General features: G+C 37.5%; 1 protein-coding gene across 2 annotated transcripts; it reads right to left on the minus strand.

Annotated features, from left to right (window-relative positions):
• LOC8076582 (HEAT repeat-containing protein 6) lies at positions 1,241-14,166 on the minus strand. 2 transcript variants are annotated; one of them, XM_021464269.1, is made up of 28 exons: positions 13,893-14,166; positions 13,701-13,793; positions 13,125-13,297; positions 12,034-12,310; positions 11,645-11,712; positions 11,489-11,558; positions 11,090-11,407; positions 10,492-10,571; positions 10,361-10,412; positions 9,433-9,586; positions 8,119-8,206; positions 7,940-8,042; positions 7,771-7,861; positions 7,599-7,696; positions 6,722-6,910; positions 6,083-6,334; positions 5,482-5,577; positions 5,289-5,383; positions 5,117-5,180; positions 4,947-5,034; positions 4,790-4,860; positions 4,521-4,606; positions 4,353-4,437; positions 3,927-4,000; positions 3,331-3,437; positions 2,927-3,045; positions 2,753-2,830; positions 1,241-1,976 (listed from the first exon to the last, which is right to left on the minus strand). In XM_021464269.1, exons 1-28 carry the CDS (start codon positions 14,088-14,090, stop codon positions 1,746-1,748), a joined length of 3,498 nt encoding a protein of 1,165 aa, XP_021319944.1. In that variant the 5' UTR covers positions 14,091-14,166; the 3' UTR covers positions 1,241-1,745. The 2 variants fall into 2 exon arrangements, with proteins under 2 accessions (XP_021319944.1, XP_021319943.1); XM_021464268.1 differs by having other exon boundaries at positions 4,353-4,443.

Consider the following 19,545-nt stretch of genomic DNA (forward strand, 5'->3'; position numbering starts at 1 on the left):
ACCCATGACCACGAGAACCCAGGCCTTGTTTACTTTCGAATTTTTTTTTTTTGTTTCAGTAGTGTAGCAATTTCATTTTTATTTAGTAATTATTGTCCAAATATAGACTAACTACATTCAAAAGATTCATTTCGTGATTTACAGATAAACTGTATAATTAGTTTTAATTTTTGTTTATATTTAGTGCTTTATACATGTGTCCTAAGATTTGATGTGACGAAAAATCTTGAAAATTTTTTGGTGAACTAAACAAGGCGCCAGAGTTTACTACACGCACGGACAGAAACACGAGCTGACTTCTGTTGTCTGCTGCCACGCATCACCACTGCAGTCAACTCGTCGCCTGTTCACCACTAACCACCCCCCATCAATCAGAGTTCACAAGCTCGACACGCGTACTGACGATGAACAGAGGATGCAGCTGAGAAATGCACACAGATGTACATACTGACAATGAAGAGGACGCAACACGCAAATGAAGAGTACCGGAGTATAGCACCAGGCATCATCTCAGTTCAGCAATGTTACGGACTAAAACATTGGAACTGATATAAGGCTATCTCCAACAGGGAACCTATTTGAGAACCCAAACCTACAATGGGTCTTCAACACAATACCTATAGTCTCCAACAGAGTACAAGACCTATTTTGGGTATCAGGAGAGGCATAACCCAAATTTGGGTATCCTCTCTCCTCGAGACCTATTTGCAGAGAGTGTTGTCTTTTAGGTCTTGTTGTTGGAGAAGACTAAAAATAGGTATGGAAACTTTTACCTGTAGCGTTACCCAAAGGACAAATGGGTCTTGTATTTTAGGTGACGATTGTTGGAGATAGTCTAACAGTGCAGAGCGTCAAGCCATTTATGAAGGTTGGCATACATACATGAATAAAAAACCAGACACAAGGGCTCAGGCCTTGTTTAGTTTGGGAAAATTTTTGGATTTCGCTACTGTAGCACTTTCGTTTATTTGTGGCAAATTTTATCCAATCATAGACTAACTAGGATCAAAAGATGCGTCTCGCGATTTACAGCTAAACTGCGTAATTAGTTTTTGTTTTCGTCTATATTTAATACTTTATGCATGTGCCGCAAAATTTGATGTGACGGGGCATCTTGAAAAATTTTGGGAACTAAACAAGGCCTCAATAACAGTCACGCTAACGACAGACCCCAACAGATTTGGGCGGCATTCATGATCCATCTTGGGACGAACAATGAACAATCGTAATACCGTCCACGTGGTCTGATAATACCAACCTTAATCAATCAGTAAAACCCAGGACCAGGAAGGCCCATTGTACATAATAGTATCATCCTGTTTATCAGGGATGACAAAAGGGTAGCAAGAGATACAGTGTTGTGTCACTCTGGGCTTGGAAGACTGCAACTTATATATTCACAGTAACAACAAGGTTACAAGTAAACAACTGAGATCACTATTTTACACAAGATGTACAAACATGTCCAGGCCTGCAAGATGCTAAGGAGCTACTCTACAGAAAAATACAATTTGCGGGTGCAATATTTCACCGATCAAACCGGAGCTTCAATGCGTTCGTGCATGAAAGCGACCCGCGATGGCCAAGATCCGAAACAACTGCCGACTGGCGGCTTCTGGATTTGGCAGAATTTTAGGATCCCACTGCGTGATGGGTTGTCCATCCTGAGGTGGTAGACAGACCAATATCTTGCTGCTTGTTAATTGGGGGTGGAGACCACAGAGCGACTGTCCACTGTTCATTATTCACAAGATGCTTCTAGCTAGTTGCTCAAATCTCTGGGTAATAACTTGCTGGTTTCTGCCCGAGTATATGCCAACCAAGGACTGCAGGGCAGAAGAGAGCATAACTTTCTGAGTCACGTTTGGGCTGAAACCATCCTCGTCATTTATGGCCTCCGTTGGCAAGGGCTGGTGCTCAGAATTATTGAATGATGTACATAATGATTTCAGCCAGTCTTCTAGAAATGACGCTTTCTGCTCAGGTCAGGTGGCAGAGAAGTTAGTTTGGGTAATAGGCCAATAGATCCATCAGACTACTAGAGAACAGTTGCAGCAGTCAATATTACAGATTTAGACCATACAAAGAATCTGCAGTACACAGCAAATCTACATGGAGCATGAAGCACCTTACATTACTTTTCTATCCTGCATGGATTATGGAGTGTTTTGTTTATACCTGTACAAAAAGCTACAGTACATAGGTTTACGTGTACATCTAGGTGATTCAAACAAATTAAGCCCACATTACAATCCACAAGTCATCAGACCAAGACAAAATATAGAATAGTATTTATTTCTGTTTGTTGTTTACCAAGTATTGCAATGGTATTACCATCGTATGCTTTCATTTCCATTTCCAGGAATTAATAATACTCCCTCTGTCTCTGAAAGCTTCAATTCCTAGAGTTATCTTAAGTCAAACTTTTTAAACTTTGACCAAATTTCTAGAAAAAAAAAACTTTGACCAAATTAGTACCATTAGATTTATCAATGAATATATTTTCATAAGATAATCATTTTATGTCATAGATATTGATGCTCTTTTCTATAAAGTTGGTCAAACTTAAAAAAGTTTGACTGACACGGATTCTAGGAATTGAAGCTTTCAGGGACAGAGGGAGTAGTAAACAGACTCAAGTGCTCAGCTTATGTGATCTGTGCTCAACGAGCCCATAAACTTATGTGTAATATCATTTTTACCTGAATGACAATAGCCACTAATAGACATGGTATAATGGAGAAATCTTTACCTTTGTAAGAAAATCTTTCAGGCTTGGATCATCATTTGGTGACACAAAACTAAGCAAATGAAGAGCAGTAAACGTAAGCTGTAAAAAAGAATAGAGCAAGAGCTTCAAGAATGCTGCCAAATAAGGATGCTTGGGTGCAAAGTAAGTCACTATATGAGCATCAATGACACTAACCTGCTTCTCAAGGTTGTCTTTCTGTTTGAAATTTGAAGGTAATGATGAATTGTTTGAATTCAATGACTCAAGAGCATGCACAAGGCCTCGAACAACATCTGGGAATGAGCTACCGTAATCTGTAAAGAAGAGAGAGAGGATAAGCTCCAGCAGCTTCATGGATGTAGTGGTGGGATGTGCACAATCAGGAATCAGGAAACTGTTATTAGTAATGTCCAATAAAAGACTTGGCGTCATCCTGAATTGAGTTTTGGAATGTTAATGATTGAGGCACAAATTTTTTTAGCACATATACCTTGGTAGATACAGAATCTCAAAATTGTGGGAATTCAAGTCCAGGAATGTCATGGTATTTCTAAAATGTGGAAAGTCAAAAGGTGGAGAATAGAAGTCAGGGGACTAACCAAGCCTTGACACTGGCACAGCTAGAGCAACAGCTGCATGCATCTTTATCTTATAATTGTTTGAGTCACGGATTAGAAGTAAAAGTATGCTATAAACACTCGATGCCCTGTTAAACAGAATGCTTGAGGATCAGAATCATCAAATCTTAAGTTCAAGCATATATAGAGATATTGCCATGATTGACAGGTTTTGCAAATAAGACAAATGCGAACAGGTAAGTAACTATGTGAAATCTAAATGCCTATGAATTGATATTCTCAGTGTGATTCACAGGTAAAGTAGTTAATCAAAAGATTCTGTGGCACAGTATCGGTTACACCCAGTGTGTTCTTCTGTGAATTCTGCTTGTACCATAGGCAGCTAGGGACCGACTAGTTCTATAGGCCATAATATGGAAAATGAGAATTTTTAGAGAAAGCAACTCCAAGGGGACTCAGGTAGCATTAATCTGAAGCACAAAGCCTCAAATGCTATTGCCACATTGATACACTACCAGTTGAAAAAGGTGGCCACATGGCTTGCTCCTGCAGGGCAAAGTTGGGTGCAAACCAAGCAATTGGACGAACAAGGTTTTACTGTGTGCACAAATACGTACCAAGGCATGTCTTGAAGTCTCAAGGTATCATTCATGAACAAGTTGCTAAGGGCATGGCAAACATTCCATTGGACCTATACAAAAGACATGCCAAAGTGCAGCCAGTTATTCACCTTAAGAATCTTAATGTTCCACAATGAATTCTACCAGCCCATAAATTAGATAAAGATATATACTTCTTTTTTTCCTCAATGTGTAATAATCTATATTTTCACTTCTTTGTGGCAAAATAATACACGTGATAAAGGGGGGAAATCCTTCACTTCCTATTTAATGAGGTATTCCTCCTAAGGATGATAACAAGGAGGCCAAGTTGCATATTTTTTCTTTAGACTTAAAACGCAAGAAAATCACTAAAAACTTAGGCTAATGCTCAAGTGAATGAAATGGAATTTAGTTTCAAACTGTAACTATTTCTTGTAGTACCTTTACATTCCCAGTTGTCACACAAGACACCAAAGCCTGCACCATTCTTTCGAGCCACACCGGATCTCCATAAAAAACTGAATCACTGTTACTAAAATCTTAAAATTGTCAGTTGGAGTAACCAGCAATAAGAATAGTGATATTGATCCATACAGAATGTTCTGCTACCTTGGGTCATTTATTGTGCCAGCCTGGTAATTGAATCTGATAAATCTTGAAAGATAACCAAGAGCTCTAACAGCATTTGATTTTACCTGAATGAAAATCAAAACAAGTCTTTTCACCACACATACAGGCAACTTTGCTTAGTTTACTTGTTTCAACATGAACATTGATCTCCAATTATCTCTGTATTCCTTGTGGCTAAAACTGACGAGCTGGTATGGATGCTGGTGAACAAACAAAAACAATACATAAATTGGCTAAAGCAATCTTACTTTTTCACTATCTTTGGCCAGACGCAAAGCAACTTCAACCAAAAGAGAGATGCTTGATTTGTTCAGTACACCTACAATTGACAAAAGATAATAAGTGCATAAGCATGCTCTATTGGCATATACACTGGCACTGTAACCATCAACATGAAATATGTACCTGCATAAGGATCTGTATGCACTTCCAATGCTCTAAAACGAATACAAGAACAGAGATTTGCCAAAGCCCATGCGGCCGTGACACGAACCTAAATATTAACATTTACAGGTAAGTAAGTATAACTGAGAGAGAGGGAAAGGGAGGGAAGAAGGGAAGGAGGGAGATCATACTGGAGTTGATGAGCTATGTGTATTGAACTCAATGGCATCTATGAACTTGCCTGGTAGGCTAGAGCTGCATGAGGAAACAGTGCATCACACACTATTAAGAACTTCACAAAAATACTTTGAGTTTATCATTTTTTAGGAGAGGCTGCAATGCAATCATAGTTGTGAAAATTACCCTGACAATATCTGAGGAAAACATGCAACGATGCCAATAGCTCGACACGCAGCTGATCTTACACTAGGAACCGTATCATTTAATGCCGCATGAACCTAGACAAGAACATTCAATATGAATTTTACAATGTTTCTGAACAGGGCAAGAAAAGATAATGGAATATAGAAACAGAATAATGAGATTCCCGACTTACAGATGAGGAGGTCACATAGTCTCTCTTATTTTCTGGCAGGGAGAAGAATACATCAGAAGTCATGCCAGCAAAGCATGTGAGGGATGCTGTCCTGACCTAGAAATAAACAGTTTATTCAGTCCACAGAAAACACAAACAAATAGGTCCTAGTGCACATCTCGCTTTCTAAGAAGTCAATTAATATTAAGCTTAATTAAGTTTATAAAAATAGTTTCAACATTTATGCTTACAAACAGGTTTATATGAAAATACATTTCATGATTAATCTAATGATACATATTTTGTTCCAATAATGTTAGTCTTTTTTGTATAGATTTGGTCAAACTTGAAATTCGTATTTGTTGGAAAACAAGATATGCACTCTTTTGGGAAAGTAGGGAGTATAAACAATAGCATATGCACGATGTCCATTCAACACTTTGATGATTATATAGCTGGCTTCTTTAGGTTAAGTGGCAGGCATCTGTTGCCACTCTGCTTCATTAAGTTAAGAACATAGCATCAATAAGATAGACTACTGATAGACAATGAAATCTCATGGGTGTTTTACTGCAAATAACATAAGAAAATGCAGAATACAGGTTATAGAGTGGTAAAATACCATAGCAGAGCCATGGGATAATCCCTGAGGGAGATGAGTCTCTATCACCTCGATCCAACGGCTAGTTCCAAGTGTTATGTCCAAAGTGCAATTCTGTGATGATCCAGCAGCTTCCATTTCAAAGTGAGGTGCAGACTTAATAGTTTTATTTATGATGCAATCAGAAATTTGCTGAATATCCAGTAATCTGCATTCTTTGATGTCATCTGCTCCTTTGAATCCAGATGAAACACGCAGACATTCATCCATTACCTGGAAAAGAGGGGGGAAATCTTAACCATAAATGTAATAAATGATAAAAAGGTTATTTACGGTACATCCATGACTAAAAGGAAATGGTCTACTCACACTACTGACTCAATATCAATGTCAATAATAGCATACCAATACATAAAAAAATGGAAAAGGCTAAAGCACCAATAATGCTGTCACAAGTTCATAAGAACATGAGCACGAAAACAATACAAGCACTAGACACAACACAAATAATGGAAGTCTAAAGGTTGATAGTAGCGCAACATCCATAGTTTGTCGTGCTTTCATAAAGGAGTAAGGGTTAAAGTTCAGAAATGCACAGTGGACACAACATGTGATATAGCACAAAAGCACAGATTATAGCAAAATCACAGAAAACGGTACCTTTATTCCAGCCACAAGACATCTTCCCTTGATTGATGATTCTTCTTTAGGTCCAGGAGGCCCAAAGTTAGCATCATACTTTTGGTCTTCGAAGCTTTCTATTTGCAATAAATTAAGAACGTTGTCTCGAAGTTTTTCCCAAATCATGTTTGCACAGCTCGGGTAGTTGTGAACCGCTGATCTCAGCACCTGAACACACATTAAAAGGTGGATGAATTATGGACAAGAATGTCAACTTGTATGCAAAGACACTAATATACATATGGAAAAATGCATTTTTGTAATTTGCGATAAGTCCTACAGGATTCTTCTTAATGAAATGACACGCAGCTCTCCTGCGTTGTTCGAGAAAAAAAAAAGATAAGTCCTACAGGATGCGGGTGCACAGCAATTTATTCATATGGCTAAAGTCCACATGCATAAGAAATTCATGTTATGGTATCTCGATTGGTGGTCCATATGATTTTATTCATCATCCTGGACTTGTATCTTCAGTTAATGCAATAGGTGTTGTCAAATAAAACATCATCAATTAAATTGTACAAACATGGAAAGGACAGAATATTACTTTTATTTAAAAAAAGGATGAAGCTCAACTTTCCTGATAGCTCATTAAACTAAAAAGTACAAACAAGATAATCAGCGTAAAACTTAGAAGGTTGATGCGATAGTTTTCAGCAGCACCAGTGGTTATAATAATAAGACCATAATATAGGAAAAGCTTATAACAAGGGGGCCCGGAGTAGAGGGGAGGTAACGAGCGACACTTAGCAAAGGAAGTACATGATATGTCAACAGTCAAGTCTGTCAGACAATTACTGGACAAACAAATGCAAAAGCAATCTCTAAGATTCACTGGATCAGAATAACAACTTGCCTGGAAGGCTCCATGTCTAACACTGTAATGCATTTCCTCCTCTATACAGTGAAGAAGAATAGCTATAACATTTGATTCTTCCTGATCATGTGATGGTCCTGAAAAGCCCATATTGTTTTAAATTCAGTCCGTACAGGAAGAATATTATAAATTCAGGATTATAAGGCCTAACCAGCACAGCAATCCTCAGTGAGAACCACAAAGACATCCAATGTTGGTGGCACTTTTGAAAATGCTGTCTCCAAGCAACTTAGAACATTAACCTGTTGTGCACTCATGTAAGGAACAGGGCACCCAAGACCATTGGTTCTTCAATAAGGAAATTAACAAAAAAAACTGACCAGCAAGGCATAATGTTCAGTCTTATTCGAGTGCCTGTCCAGTAATTTACTGCACAATACTTTAATGACTGTTGGCAACAACTCCTTTGGCATCCGAGTGTACCTGTTTGTCTAACATATTATTAATCATACAAAATCGAGTAGAGAAAATAAAAAAAACAGGTCTGTCAAGATCATACGGTGTAGCAGATATCAAAAGAATGAGAACTCTGAACAATGCCGCAAGCAAGGTAGCTTGAGTTTCACGCTGTATCAAGTATAGTGCTCCTGCAAATCAGAGGGAGCCAAAATGTAAAATGCAAAACTTGAACAGATACAGATGTCTTACAAAGTGGAGGGATGTAGTTAATTGATCACAGATGGATAGGAGAAATGGCTGAACAAATAATATTAAAGTTCCACCCAAATAAAGGGACAAAATGCTGGGAGTTTAGTGCTCAGCTGCAGAAATGAGGCTATGGATAACTTAAGTACTTAAATAAGTTAATAGTGCTAGTGATAGTGATATGAAAGATCTGTTCTAGAGCGTTTTTTTGGTGTGAGAGCTCATATTTTTTGTAAGTGATAACATTGTGCGCCCAAAAAGACATGGCAGAAAGTACTGCTGGCTGATTTGTTGTGAGAGAAAAACACTGCTGAATGGCTGGCAGATTCGGCTGATAAGCTCAAGCGAACAGCCCAAAGGAACAAGCAAGCTCAGACCAGAAGCAAATTACAGGAGATGTTCAGAAGACTTCAACCAGAGTTTACTGTGTACTGAGGTTGGGCATGAACAAGTTTAATGTAGCAGACCGTATTTGCTTTATGCTATTAAGCTCATGCAAGTCATGAGACTCATCACCCTGACACCCGGTTACTGTGTTTTCCTTTGAGACATGCCTCTTCTAACTTTTTTAGCTTGTGTTGCAGATGCCAGAAAGGTTTGGGAGCCAAGAGGAACATAAGAACTAGAATGGCACATTAACAGATGCCACCAGAAAATTGAGACCAGGCACCACTGAGTTTTTCCTGATTATTCTTTCCTTGATTACAAAGAGATGACCAATTGACATAGATATAATAAGATGCAAGGTAATCTTTGGCCTAACAACTTTGGGATCATGAGTTCATGACCCAGAGTCCCAGCGAATTAACAGCCCCATCTATCTGACCTGGCCTGTAGAAGCTATGACCTGACAACTAATAGGGGTTGTTTTCCCTAAAAATGTAATAGAGGTTGAATGAAATCCTGCTGCTACAATGGTGCTCCTTGGGCACATGCAACCAGGCCAGTCAGCATGTCATGACAGCTTGCGCTATTCACCTAGCGGCAGAAGCTGCTTCTGTTGTTTATGTTCTTGCTGAGCATAGTCGGTATTAGGTAATGGTACAATCAATTACTTTAGGATATGATTTTTTATTTGGAGCAACAATCATCAACCACAAACTTCGGTGGTAAAAGAAGTCCAAGATATTACAGTATTGGATTTTGAAAATATCAGTAACTCCCCTACCAGTATGCAATTGCATCAATATTTGACCAAGTGAGGAAGATAATGTGGTGAAAGATCCACGCTTGGACGATTCCTTGTACTCCGCAACTTGTGTCAAAACTAATGCTTGCCCTTCCAGCATGGTAGCAATGGTTGATGCTGCCTCAACACGTACCTGCGCATATTTAATTCAGGCCATATAGATAGTTGAGAGTTTTAAAACTGAAAACTAATAATTTGATGGACCATAAATTGCATGTTCCATCAAATTCGAAAGACGGCGAAAGATATTTTAAAATTGAGAAAGTATCATATAGACAAATTCCATAGTGCCTGCACACTCGGTCAAACATAGGAATCACATTGAGACTAAGTTTGCTATACAAATTACATCTATTTCAACGGATGGGATCAAGGAAAGGTTAATGCAAAGCAAAGTTTGGATTAAGTGCATCAGTTATCAAATTACTGCATTAGAATTTCCTTTTTCCATAAAGCACATACTCAAAAATAAAGTAATTTTGGACAGGGACACGGTCTCCAAAGCATAACTTTGACTTCTTATTTTTATAAAAATATTTATCAAAAAGTGATATATGTATATTTTTATGAAAGTATTTTTCAAGAGAATCTATTCATATGGTTTTCCACATTTCCAAACTCAACAACTTAAAAGTTATTATCCATGATTTATATTCCCAATGTTTGACCCAAGCTTTGTCCAAAATGACTTCATTTTTTAGTGTGGAGGGAGTAAGTCATAATGGCATTACGGCAAATAAATGCCTTCATTCACACAAATCACAGCAGTTAACATTAGACAGCATTAAGGAAAGCACAGCTTTGTCAAATGCAGAATAACTAGAAAAAAAAGGTTGTATAATGATGATTATGCGCAAATTTGAGAAACTTCAAATTAGAATATATGTATGTAACTGAAGACTTGTACCTTTGTTATAGGATCAAAAAGCAAGCATGTCATCAGAGTTGCTTGATATTTCCTGTACAAGCAACAAAAAGTATCATCAGATGATGTTAAGTTGTGAGAAGAGCTCTGCTGTTGTATGAAGAAAAGTTCACCTTTGTTGGAGAACATCATTCTCTGGCAAAAGTACTGGCCATTGTGAAGTAAGTAACTTTGGATCAGCACGGCAGATATCCTAAAAGAGGTGAGAACAGGATAGTGAGATTACTTCAACAAGTATGAGCCTGTTGAAATATTTGATGTTGCATTAGATATTTCAATATTTGATCTCTCATATGGCATAACTTCAGGAAGAAACTGACATCAATTAGTGGACCTTAAATATCTTCATTAGCTCATGCAGATGCCATCGAAAAAATGAGCTATCGAATGATCATTTTTTGAGCTCCACTCCACAATTTAATTTAATTTGCAAAATAGAAATCAAATCATAAACTTTTTTAATTGCCATAGAGGAGTTAAGTTGCCCAGGTTATCTAATACTAGGTCAGACAATCTGCCCTCTGGAATCAGTAGATAACTATTAAATGGTACCACCATCCCTTCATATTCAATAAAAGAAACAACCATCCTAAAAGTTAACTATGAAGGACACATATCCCATGATATTTAACTCCACTATACAGCTCAACCTAAGCTGTACAGATGCATAATGAAAAAATTGTGATTCAAAGCATATGTGTAGCTACATACCTGTATACAAAGGATGGCAGCTAATCTAGCCTTTGAACTCCGGAAGCGGTCTCCACTTTTTGCATAACCATCACTATCACTCAGGTCTGAGTCTGATGAGCTTATATCATACCGAGAATATTCACTATCTGAATTTCGACCTTCCAGTGAATCATTCTCTCCTCCATCCTTGTTCCTCAAATGAGGTGGTCTATATCGTCCACGTGAAGCTCTGGGTTTTGAATCTGTTCTAGTTTCTTTTGGAGCTAGTGTAGGAGGTGGAGACGACCTCAGACCATATACGAAAAATGTTTGCAGATTTGCCACAAACCCTGCAACCTTGAAGTTTTATGGACACTGTTACAATCAGAAAATACATGTAGAAAATTTGTTTAAATGAGAGGTTTATTTTATACTTACATGCCCTGAAAGTGATCCTTTAGGATCCACAAGAACCAAATGTAGACAACGAAGAAAGGAAGTATAAAATCTGTAAAATCGGTGAGGTTAGATTTGACTTTACCATTCATTCAATTCACTATGATCTGTAATCCATGAAATAACCAAGGTACTAACCTTGACATGATGCTACTCTCTATAACAAGGTTCCTTGCTGCAACAAAATCCATAACTTTCCTCAAGACCTAGAAAGTAAAAAACTGGAGTTTGGGTTAAAACAGAAGGCCAGTGCACACATTGATAATAAAAAAAATCAATTCAAGCCACAGAACAAATGTGCAATGTAGATCAGCCGGTGCTTGATGTGTTAGCATGCAACAGTGTCAAACATCAGCAGAAGTCTAGGTGATCAGTCACAGAGGAAGCTCTAAACCATTGATGACGGTTGTGTATTAAATTCTACATTCTTGCAGATTTCTTTGCTGCAGTACTTGTTCTGTTACTCAATGCCCCCATGTCATAGCACCAAGCAGAACAACAAAAAGATAAGGTCAAAAACCACTAACCTCAATGACAGACTGCCACAGATTTTCTGTCATATTCGATGCAATCTTACTCAGTATATCTTCCAGCATGGAAAATGCAGATATATTCATATCCCAAATATTGGAATTTTTACTATTCACAGATCCAGAATTGCGGGAAGAAATGCCAGTGGCATTTGCTGGTTTCTCAGAGATGTTCAGTTCGGCTTGCAAGCATGATACAATCGAGACGAGCACTGTTAGTGAATGTGAACTTTCAGTTAATGAAATGCTTCTTCCATAATCCCTGCTCCAAAACCTGGCCATCAAGAACAGAAAACATTTAGGAGCAATATAAGGATCGTAAATCCCTGATAACATTTGAATTAATTATGAATGATGCTAGAGTACAGGTATCACATTATAGTAACTTTAGTACCACATACATAGAGTAGAACTAAAGGCATTTTCCATTTCTCCAACGTGTAGGGTAAGTGCACATCACTAAAGGCAGATTTTTCAAGAATCATTGAAAGGATTGGAAAATAATAAACTTGCAAAAGGATTACACCGGCATTTCAGGGTTGATGCAGATTATAACTTTCAGTATTATATTTGGCATTTTTCCTCCCTGGACTTTTAATGTAGTGTGACTTATTCGCTACTATGCCCTATAAATTGGCATTTATTTCCTCTTGATTGAACCATATGGGTGCTAAATTGCTGAAACTTGAGGTGCATGAGGTAATTCGGGAACTGCCAAAATCAAAAGTATTCATGGGGATCTGGAGTATCAGGCAAGTACAGGTGGTGCAGAACAATTTCTTTAATATAATAGCCATAGAGGTTGCTTATGTGGAATAAAGGGAAGAACTCTAGCCAAAAAAGAAGGCATATGACAGCAAATCCATCATTTATGAAGTCCTTTAGGGAACGTATGTTATATTGGTATAGTTATAAATGTAGAAGTCGTTGTGCTGACTGTTGATAGAAGCAAGAAAGAATCAGAAACTTCTATGCCATTGAAAGTTCAGCAAGTACATGAATGCAGAAAACAGGCCATTTCTTCTTCATACAAAGAGCACAAGTGCAGGAACAGTTTCTCCAGTATTTCATAATAAACAAAACCTAACCTGAGGATATGTAAACATTCAGATGTTGTATTCAATGCAGCTGTCCTGCTAGAGAGGCCTTTCAGGCATGTGCCCTCAATCGAGCATTTGACAAGTGTGTCAAGAAACTTCAACATTGCAAGCCAACCAGAAGAGTCAATCTCCATATTTGTTTTGCACATGACATCATAAATCTGCAAAAGTAGATTTTTTTTCATTAAAATTAATGCACAGATTTTCAGTTTATCCAAAACGTATAGATCTCACACTGATAGAATATTTGAATCTTATCAGTAGCCTAACCCAATATGATTGGACCAAAAAACACATTGCTGTCAAGCCATAAGTGTCAGCAAAACGGATAAAACCATGGTCTCAAGGCTCAAACGGATTGTAGCTGGGCCTTAATTCGCAGCATGCTGAAACTGAATTCGAGCCACATTATCCTTATTGACCATCACAGAACACAGTCGATCTACAGTTATTATAGACACTAATCCTTATTATAGACACTAATCGTCGGTACGGATACATTCCACCATGTCCTGCGATAGCCACCTATAATAGGCCGACCGAGCGGAAGAACAGAACCATTACCAGGTGGCAGAGACCGCGCAGCGCGTCTTCGGCGCCGGGGCAAGAGGCCACCACCGCGGCTGTGTCAGCGAGGAACGCCACATCCGAGCCCACCTGCACAGACAGGCGAAGCACCACAGCGAGTGAGATCGAGCCGAGCCGAGCCGTGCCGAGCCAAAGCGAGGCGGCGACAGAAGGGATCAGGAGCCGCACCTCGTGAGGGGAGAGCGCGGCGGCGGACGCGGCGAGCGAGGACGAGGACGAGGCCGAGGCCGGGGAGAGGAGGACGCGGCGGAGGAGCTCGAGGAGGGCCGTGGGCGAGGGCGAGGCGAGCGACTCGTCGCGGAGGGTGAGCAGCGCGGTGCGCCACGGACGCGCGCCGCCGCCGGAGGTCGAGGCGGAGGCCATCATCGGCCGCCGCCGCCGCCGGTGAAGTCGCGGGCTTTGCTTTGGGCTTGGGTTTGGTGGCTGTTTCGCTCCGCTTGGTCGGAACTCGGAAGCGAGTAGCGCCTCCGACCCCTGCTGTCTTTTTCCTTTCGGCCCATGCGGCCCGCGGCCCATGATGTGGTAACATTCGAAATTTTTGACAAAAAAAAAAGGCATATTTGTTTCCAAACTAAACGCCCAAATTAAAGATATACTTCGTATAATATGGTATTCTTATATTATTTTTATTAATAAGTATAATGTTTTAGCTTTAATAACTCTGCCTTTAAGAGGAAAATATCAAAGATTTAGGAGAATAATACTTACATTTTGGATACTACATGGATAATCCAAAATATACTGTGAAATATCTCATGAATATTATGTGAACAGTACAATATGCTAGGCATGCAAGCAGCCTTCGTGGGCAAGCCTATATGTTGGGCCTTGTTTAGTTCCCAAAACTGAAAAGTTTTCGGAACTGTAGCACTTTCGTTTTTATTTGACAAACATTATCCAATTATAGATTAACTAGGCTTAAAAGATTCATCTCGTGATTTACAGATAAACTGTGCAATTAGTTTTTATTTTCGTCTATATTTAATACTCCATACATGTGGCGTAAAATTCGATGTGACGGGGAATCTTGAAAAGATTTTGGTTTTCAGGGTGAACTAAACAAGGCCTTGGTTCCTGAGCAAACCTGCTTTTATCAAAAAAAATCATCTAACATTAAATGAACCAAAATACACCATGGAACATCTCATGGGTATAATAAAAACATTGCAATATACATCATATATAAAAATAAAATTAAGAAAAAATACATTTAAAATAAATAAATTAAGAGAATTAAAAGGATAGTAAAAAAAGATGCTTAAAATATAAAAATAAAGGAAATAATATAAAAAATCATGTAAAATAGAAAAATAAAAGGAAAGAAGAGGGAAAATAAATAGAAATCTCATGGATATTGTGTAAATAATCAAAAAGGCATGGTTGATCACCCCATAAATACTATGTGAACAACAAAAATATAGCACAGAATATCTCATGGTGATTGTGTGGAACAATTGAAACACTATATGATACCACATGAACAACCAAAAATGCAATATGAAAAAACTCATGAGTAGTATAAAAACATTACATAATACACCTTGTGTAGAAAAAAATAAGAATAAATAAATAAGTAAATATAAATACAGAAAAAATAAAACACCAATTAAAAGAATTTAAACATCAATGTAATAGAAGGGGAAATCTAGGAAAAATAAATAAAAATAAAATAAAATGTAAAACGAAAACAAATTCTCGTGATGAGCCTAAAACATGCACCTGAGTTGGGCCTTCGTGGCTTTGTGTGTGGCCGGATGCCTCTCATGTGGTCGAAACGGACCAAATTCGAAAGACTGGCGCTTCGTCAGTGGTCGCGGAATTATATTATATACGTGGGCCGGTCCTGAACGGTTTAAAGCCCATCGTAACTATACAGTGGTAGGCCTGATTATCAATAAGCTCAAGAAAAAAGTCTACTTTTCCTCCCTCAACTTTCACAAAAGTCCGGTTTTTCTCCCAAAATCTTAAAACCAGGCAAATCATCTTCTTAACTTTTCAAACCGTGCATTTTACCTCCCTGTAGTAGTTTCGAAGATGGTTTTGCTACGGTAAACGGTGGTTTTGCTAGAGTGACGGTGGGTTTTTATTTTTCTTTTTTTAATTATTACTAGCAAAACATGCCCGTGCGTTGCAACGGGAGAAAAATAAACTTTCAAACATTAATGGGAAGGAACCATGGTAATGATATAATTTCTATTTATAATTTATCCTTTGTATAAAACTTAAATTTTGTAATTTATTTTATGATGACTATGATATCCATAATACAATTTAGTATTGTTATTAATATGACAATATCTTATTAAATTTATATCAAATTAAAATATAACCTTGAGAGATTCTTTTTGGTGTCTTGTTCTAAGACAAAAAAAATTAGATTATTTTGCCAACATGTCTAAATGATACGGACAAGGAATCCTAATTTTTTTCTTAGGTGGAGTCCAATGACTATATAAGCTAAACATGGTATGATTAGCAAGGGAGGCTAGACCAAAAAATATCAATTCGTCTGTAATTTGTGAGACAAATCTTTTGAATTTAGTTAGTCTATAATTGAAAAAATAATTACCAAATATAAATAAAAAAAGTACTGTAATAGTTATTTTAAAAAAATTTCGCAACTAAACAAGGTCCAATTCTGAATCTCTAACCAAGTCTTTTGCCGATGAAGATTGTCTCGGGGAACAGCACCCGGAGAGGAGGCGGCTGCACTCCGCCCCACTATAGTTCAGACATCACTCCTCGCCTCCCTTGCAGGCATGGGGGCATGGCGCGCAAGCGCAAGCGCAACGCAAGGCAGCAGAGCCGCTGGCAGGCTCTGTTTGGATACACAACGGCGACAGGGACTTTATAAGTGAAGAAAAGTTACCTGCAGCAGATGCATGCATCCGTATTAGAAAGGAAGACTTCTCCAGGTTTAGAGTTCTGAACTGAAACAGAGCAGGTTATCGATTTCAATGTTCAGCCGAGTCCTTCACGGATACAAGACGAATAAGGCCCGTAGAGGTTCAGACCAAAAAATTCCAGACCAAAAAAAAGGCTGAAATTTTGCCTCTTTATTATTAGGGATAGATTTCGGCTAAATATTTGAAAAATCAAAGTAAATCACAGAAAAATCATAAAATAGAAAAATCTAATTTTTTGGACTAAATCTACACAATGAACATATAATATTATATGTTTCAGTACAAAGTTTTTGCTATAAAGGTTTTGTCTTTTATTTATTTATTTATTTAAGCTAAATATTTGAAAAAAAAACTGTATTAAATTACAGAAAAATCATAAAATAGAAAATTCAACTTTTTTAGACTCCACATAAGCATATCTACACAGTAAATATATAATATGATATGTTTTAGTACAATTTTTTTTAGCTTTAGATCTATATTTTTTTATAATTAATTGAAATAATTTATAGCTGCAGTTTCTATAATTCATAGCTGAAGTGAGTAACATTTTTGTTCTTGTTCATATTATGACCTTTTCGGACGCCAACAACAACCCTTCATCATGTGCGACAAAAACGTTGACGCGTGAGCAAGTTCCGAGCTGCAGGGAGAAGATGCTAGCCGTGCATGCACGGCCGGTACGGTACGTCCTTCTCGTTTTCAACAACGTAAACTTGTTTTAATTAGGCATCATATATAGTTGTACAAGAATATTTGCATTTTTTTTAGATAATGACAAGAATATTTGCATATATGCATACGTATACATATACATTTCTTGGGAAACTGGCTCGATGGTTCCTGCACACATAGTAGCTAGTGGCTACCTTGTTTCAATCGAGAAGGCGCACGTATGGCTTAGTGACTTCTTTTTCTAGGACGACATGCACGATGATTCTTTGTGGATTGTATTATACTTTCTCCATCCAAATTATAAGTCATTCCAAGAATCTTGGAAAGTCAAAACATCACCAAAATTATAGAAAAAATTACAAAGTTTTGTGGCATCAAATAGATATACTATGAAAATATAATTAATGAATAACCTAATGATACTTAGTTGATATCATAAATGTTATTATGCTACCATATAAATTTGGTCAAACTTGAGATGCTTTTGACTCTCCAAGATTCTTGGAATGACTTACAATTTCGGATGGAGAGAGTATATATTAGACTAACAAATATATTAATTTATGCTTTGAAATATACTCCCTCTCTCCTGTAATATAGCACGTTCTAAAATTTTTAAAACAATTTAAGGGACCACTTAAATAACACACATGTACACATAAATTATTCTAATTATAGAATTTCTCCTCAAATTGTGGTTTTCTTTTTAACAAATCCTGTCAAATTGAAACGTACTTCCTCCATACCCATAAAAAGAGTCATTTTTTATAAGGTTTGGGTCAAACATTGGAAATATAAATCATGAATAACTTTTAAGTTGTTGAGTTTGTAAATATGAAAACCATATGAATAGATTTGTTTTGAAAAATACTTTCATAAAAATATACATATACCACTTTTTAATAATATTTTTATAAAAAATAAGGAGTGAAAGTTAGGCTTTGGAGACCGTATTGTTGTTCTAAACGACTTTTTTTATAGGTATGAAGGAAGTAGTCATTATATAAAATGTAATGTATTTTAATATAAATTTTAGAAGTCACGATGCACTAAAATCGAAAAGAGTAACGTATAACTTATTATTGCGTGGTCACTCTGACAGCCTGTGACACGGAAAATTATTTTGTGGTTGAGTCAACAGTTCTAATACATCTTAGAACTAGGCTTGGCTGAAAATAGCCGGCTTAATCTACCTAAGTAGACTCAGACTAATTATTAAAAAGTTCCATACGCCAGCACAGACGCTGTAAAGAACGAGTATCTTACAACAATAACTCAAGCAAATGAGATAATGTTTATAACTAAATAAGACCAATGCTCCTATTTGATAACCATCCATTAGAGCTGAAGAAGTGTAAAGCAGACGTCTCAAGGTGTTAGTTCTACTAGGATTAGCTGGTCTCGTAGTTCGTTACACCGCTATAGTTTTGCTCATTGACGTAGCCAGCGGTATTCTGAACAGAATTTGCAAAAAAGATTTTGGTCTACATTTGTCAAAAACCACTTTGTTTCTCGTGTGCCAGATTGTCCAACACAACGCTGGGGCTGCAGTTAATTTTATATATAATTCATCGTGTACTACCGTTCTTAGTAAAATCAAGTATAACTTATGCTCGGGTTTGTTGTTTCAATATCATCAGGTGATACGGTATATTAGTTTCTCTTTTACAAGGATTGGTACCTAACGTAGTACTCTCTCTCACCGCCCCCACAAGGAAATCCTTATAACATATATACTTGCTTAGCACTATCGAAATTATGTTGGCTTTGTTCATCAGTACCACCATTTACAAGGATTTCCGAGCTGAAGGGGAGAACAAGCTTTCCTTTAGGCACCATATATATAAGTATACTTTCGTAGTTGTACAAGAATATTTGCATATATGTATATACATTTACTGGGAAACTGGCTCGATGATCCCTGTACACAGATACTAGCTACCTTGTTTCCATCAAGGCGTATGATTCAGTGACTCACTTCTTTTCTAGGACAAGCAGAGATGGTTCTTTTGTCATTTGTTTTGTGGATGGTATTATATTAGACTAACAAAACATATTCACACGATGAAACAGAAACAGAATGTATAGCTTATCGCGCTATCATCTGGGAGATTTGCGGCTTGAAGATTTATTCAACGAGTGTCATTTGTTCTAGAGCATGGATCATGAGTTCAGGTCACATATACTTGAGGTGTGAGAGGGCTCTTATCAAAACAATGTACATGCAAGTTTAAACCAGT

Source organism: Sorghum bicolor, chromosome 7 (assembly GCF_000003195.3).
Source record: "Sorghum bicolor cultivar BTx623 chromosome 7, Sorghum_bicolor_NCBIv3, whole genome shotgun sequence".
Lineage (NCBI taxonomy): Eukaryota > Viridiplantae > Streptophyta > Magnoliopsida > Poales > Poaceae > Sorghum > Sorghum bicolor.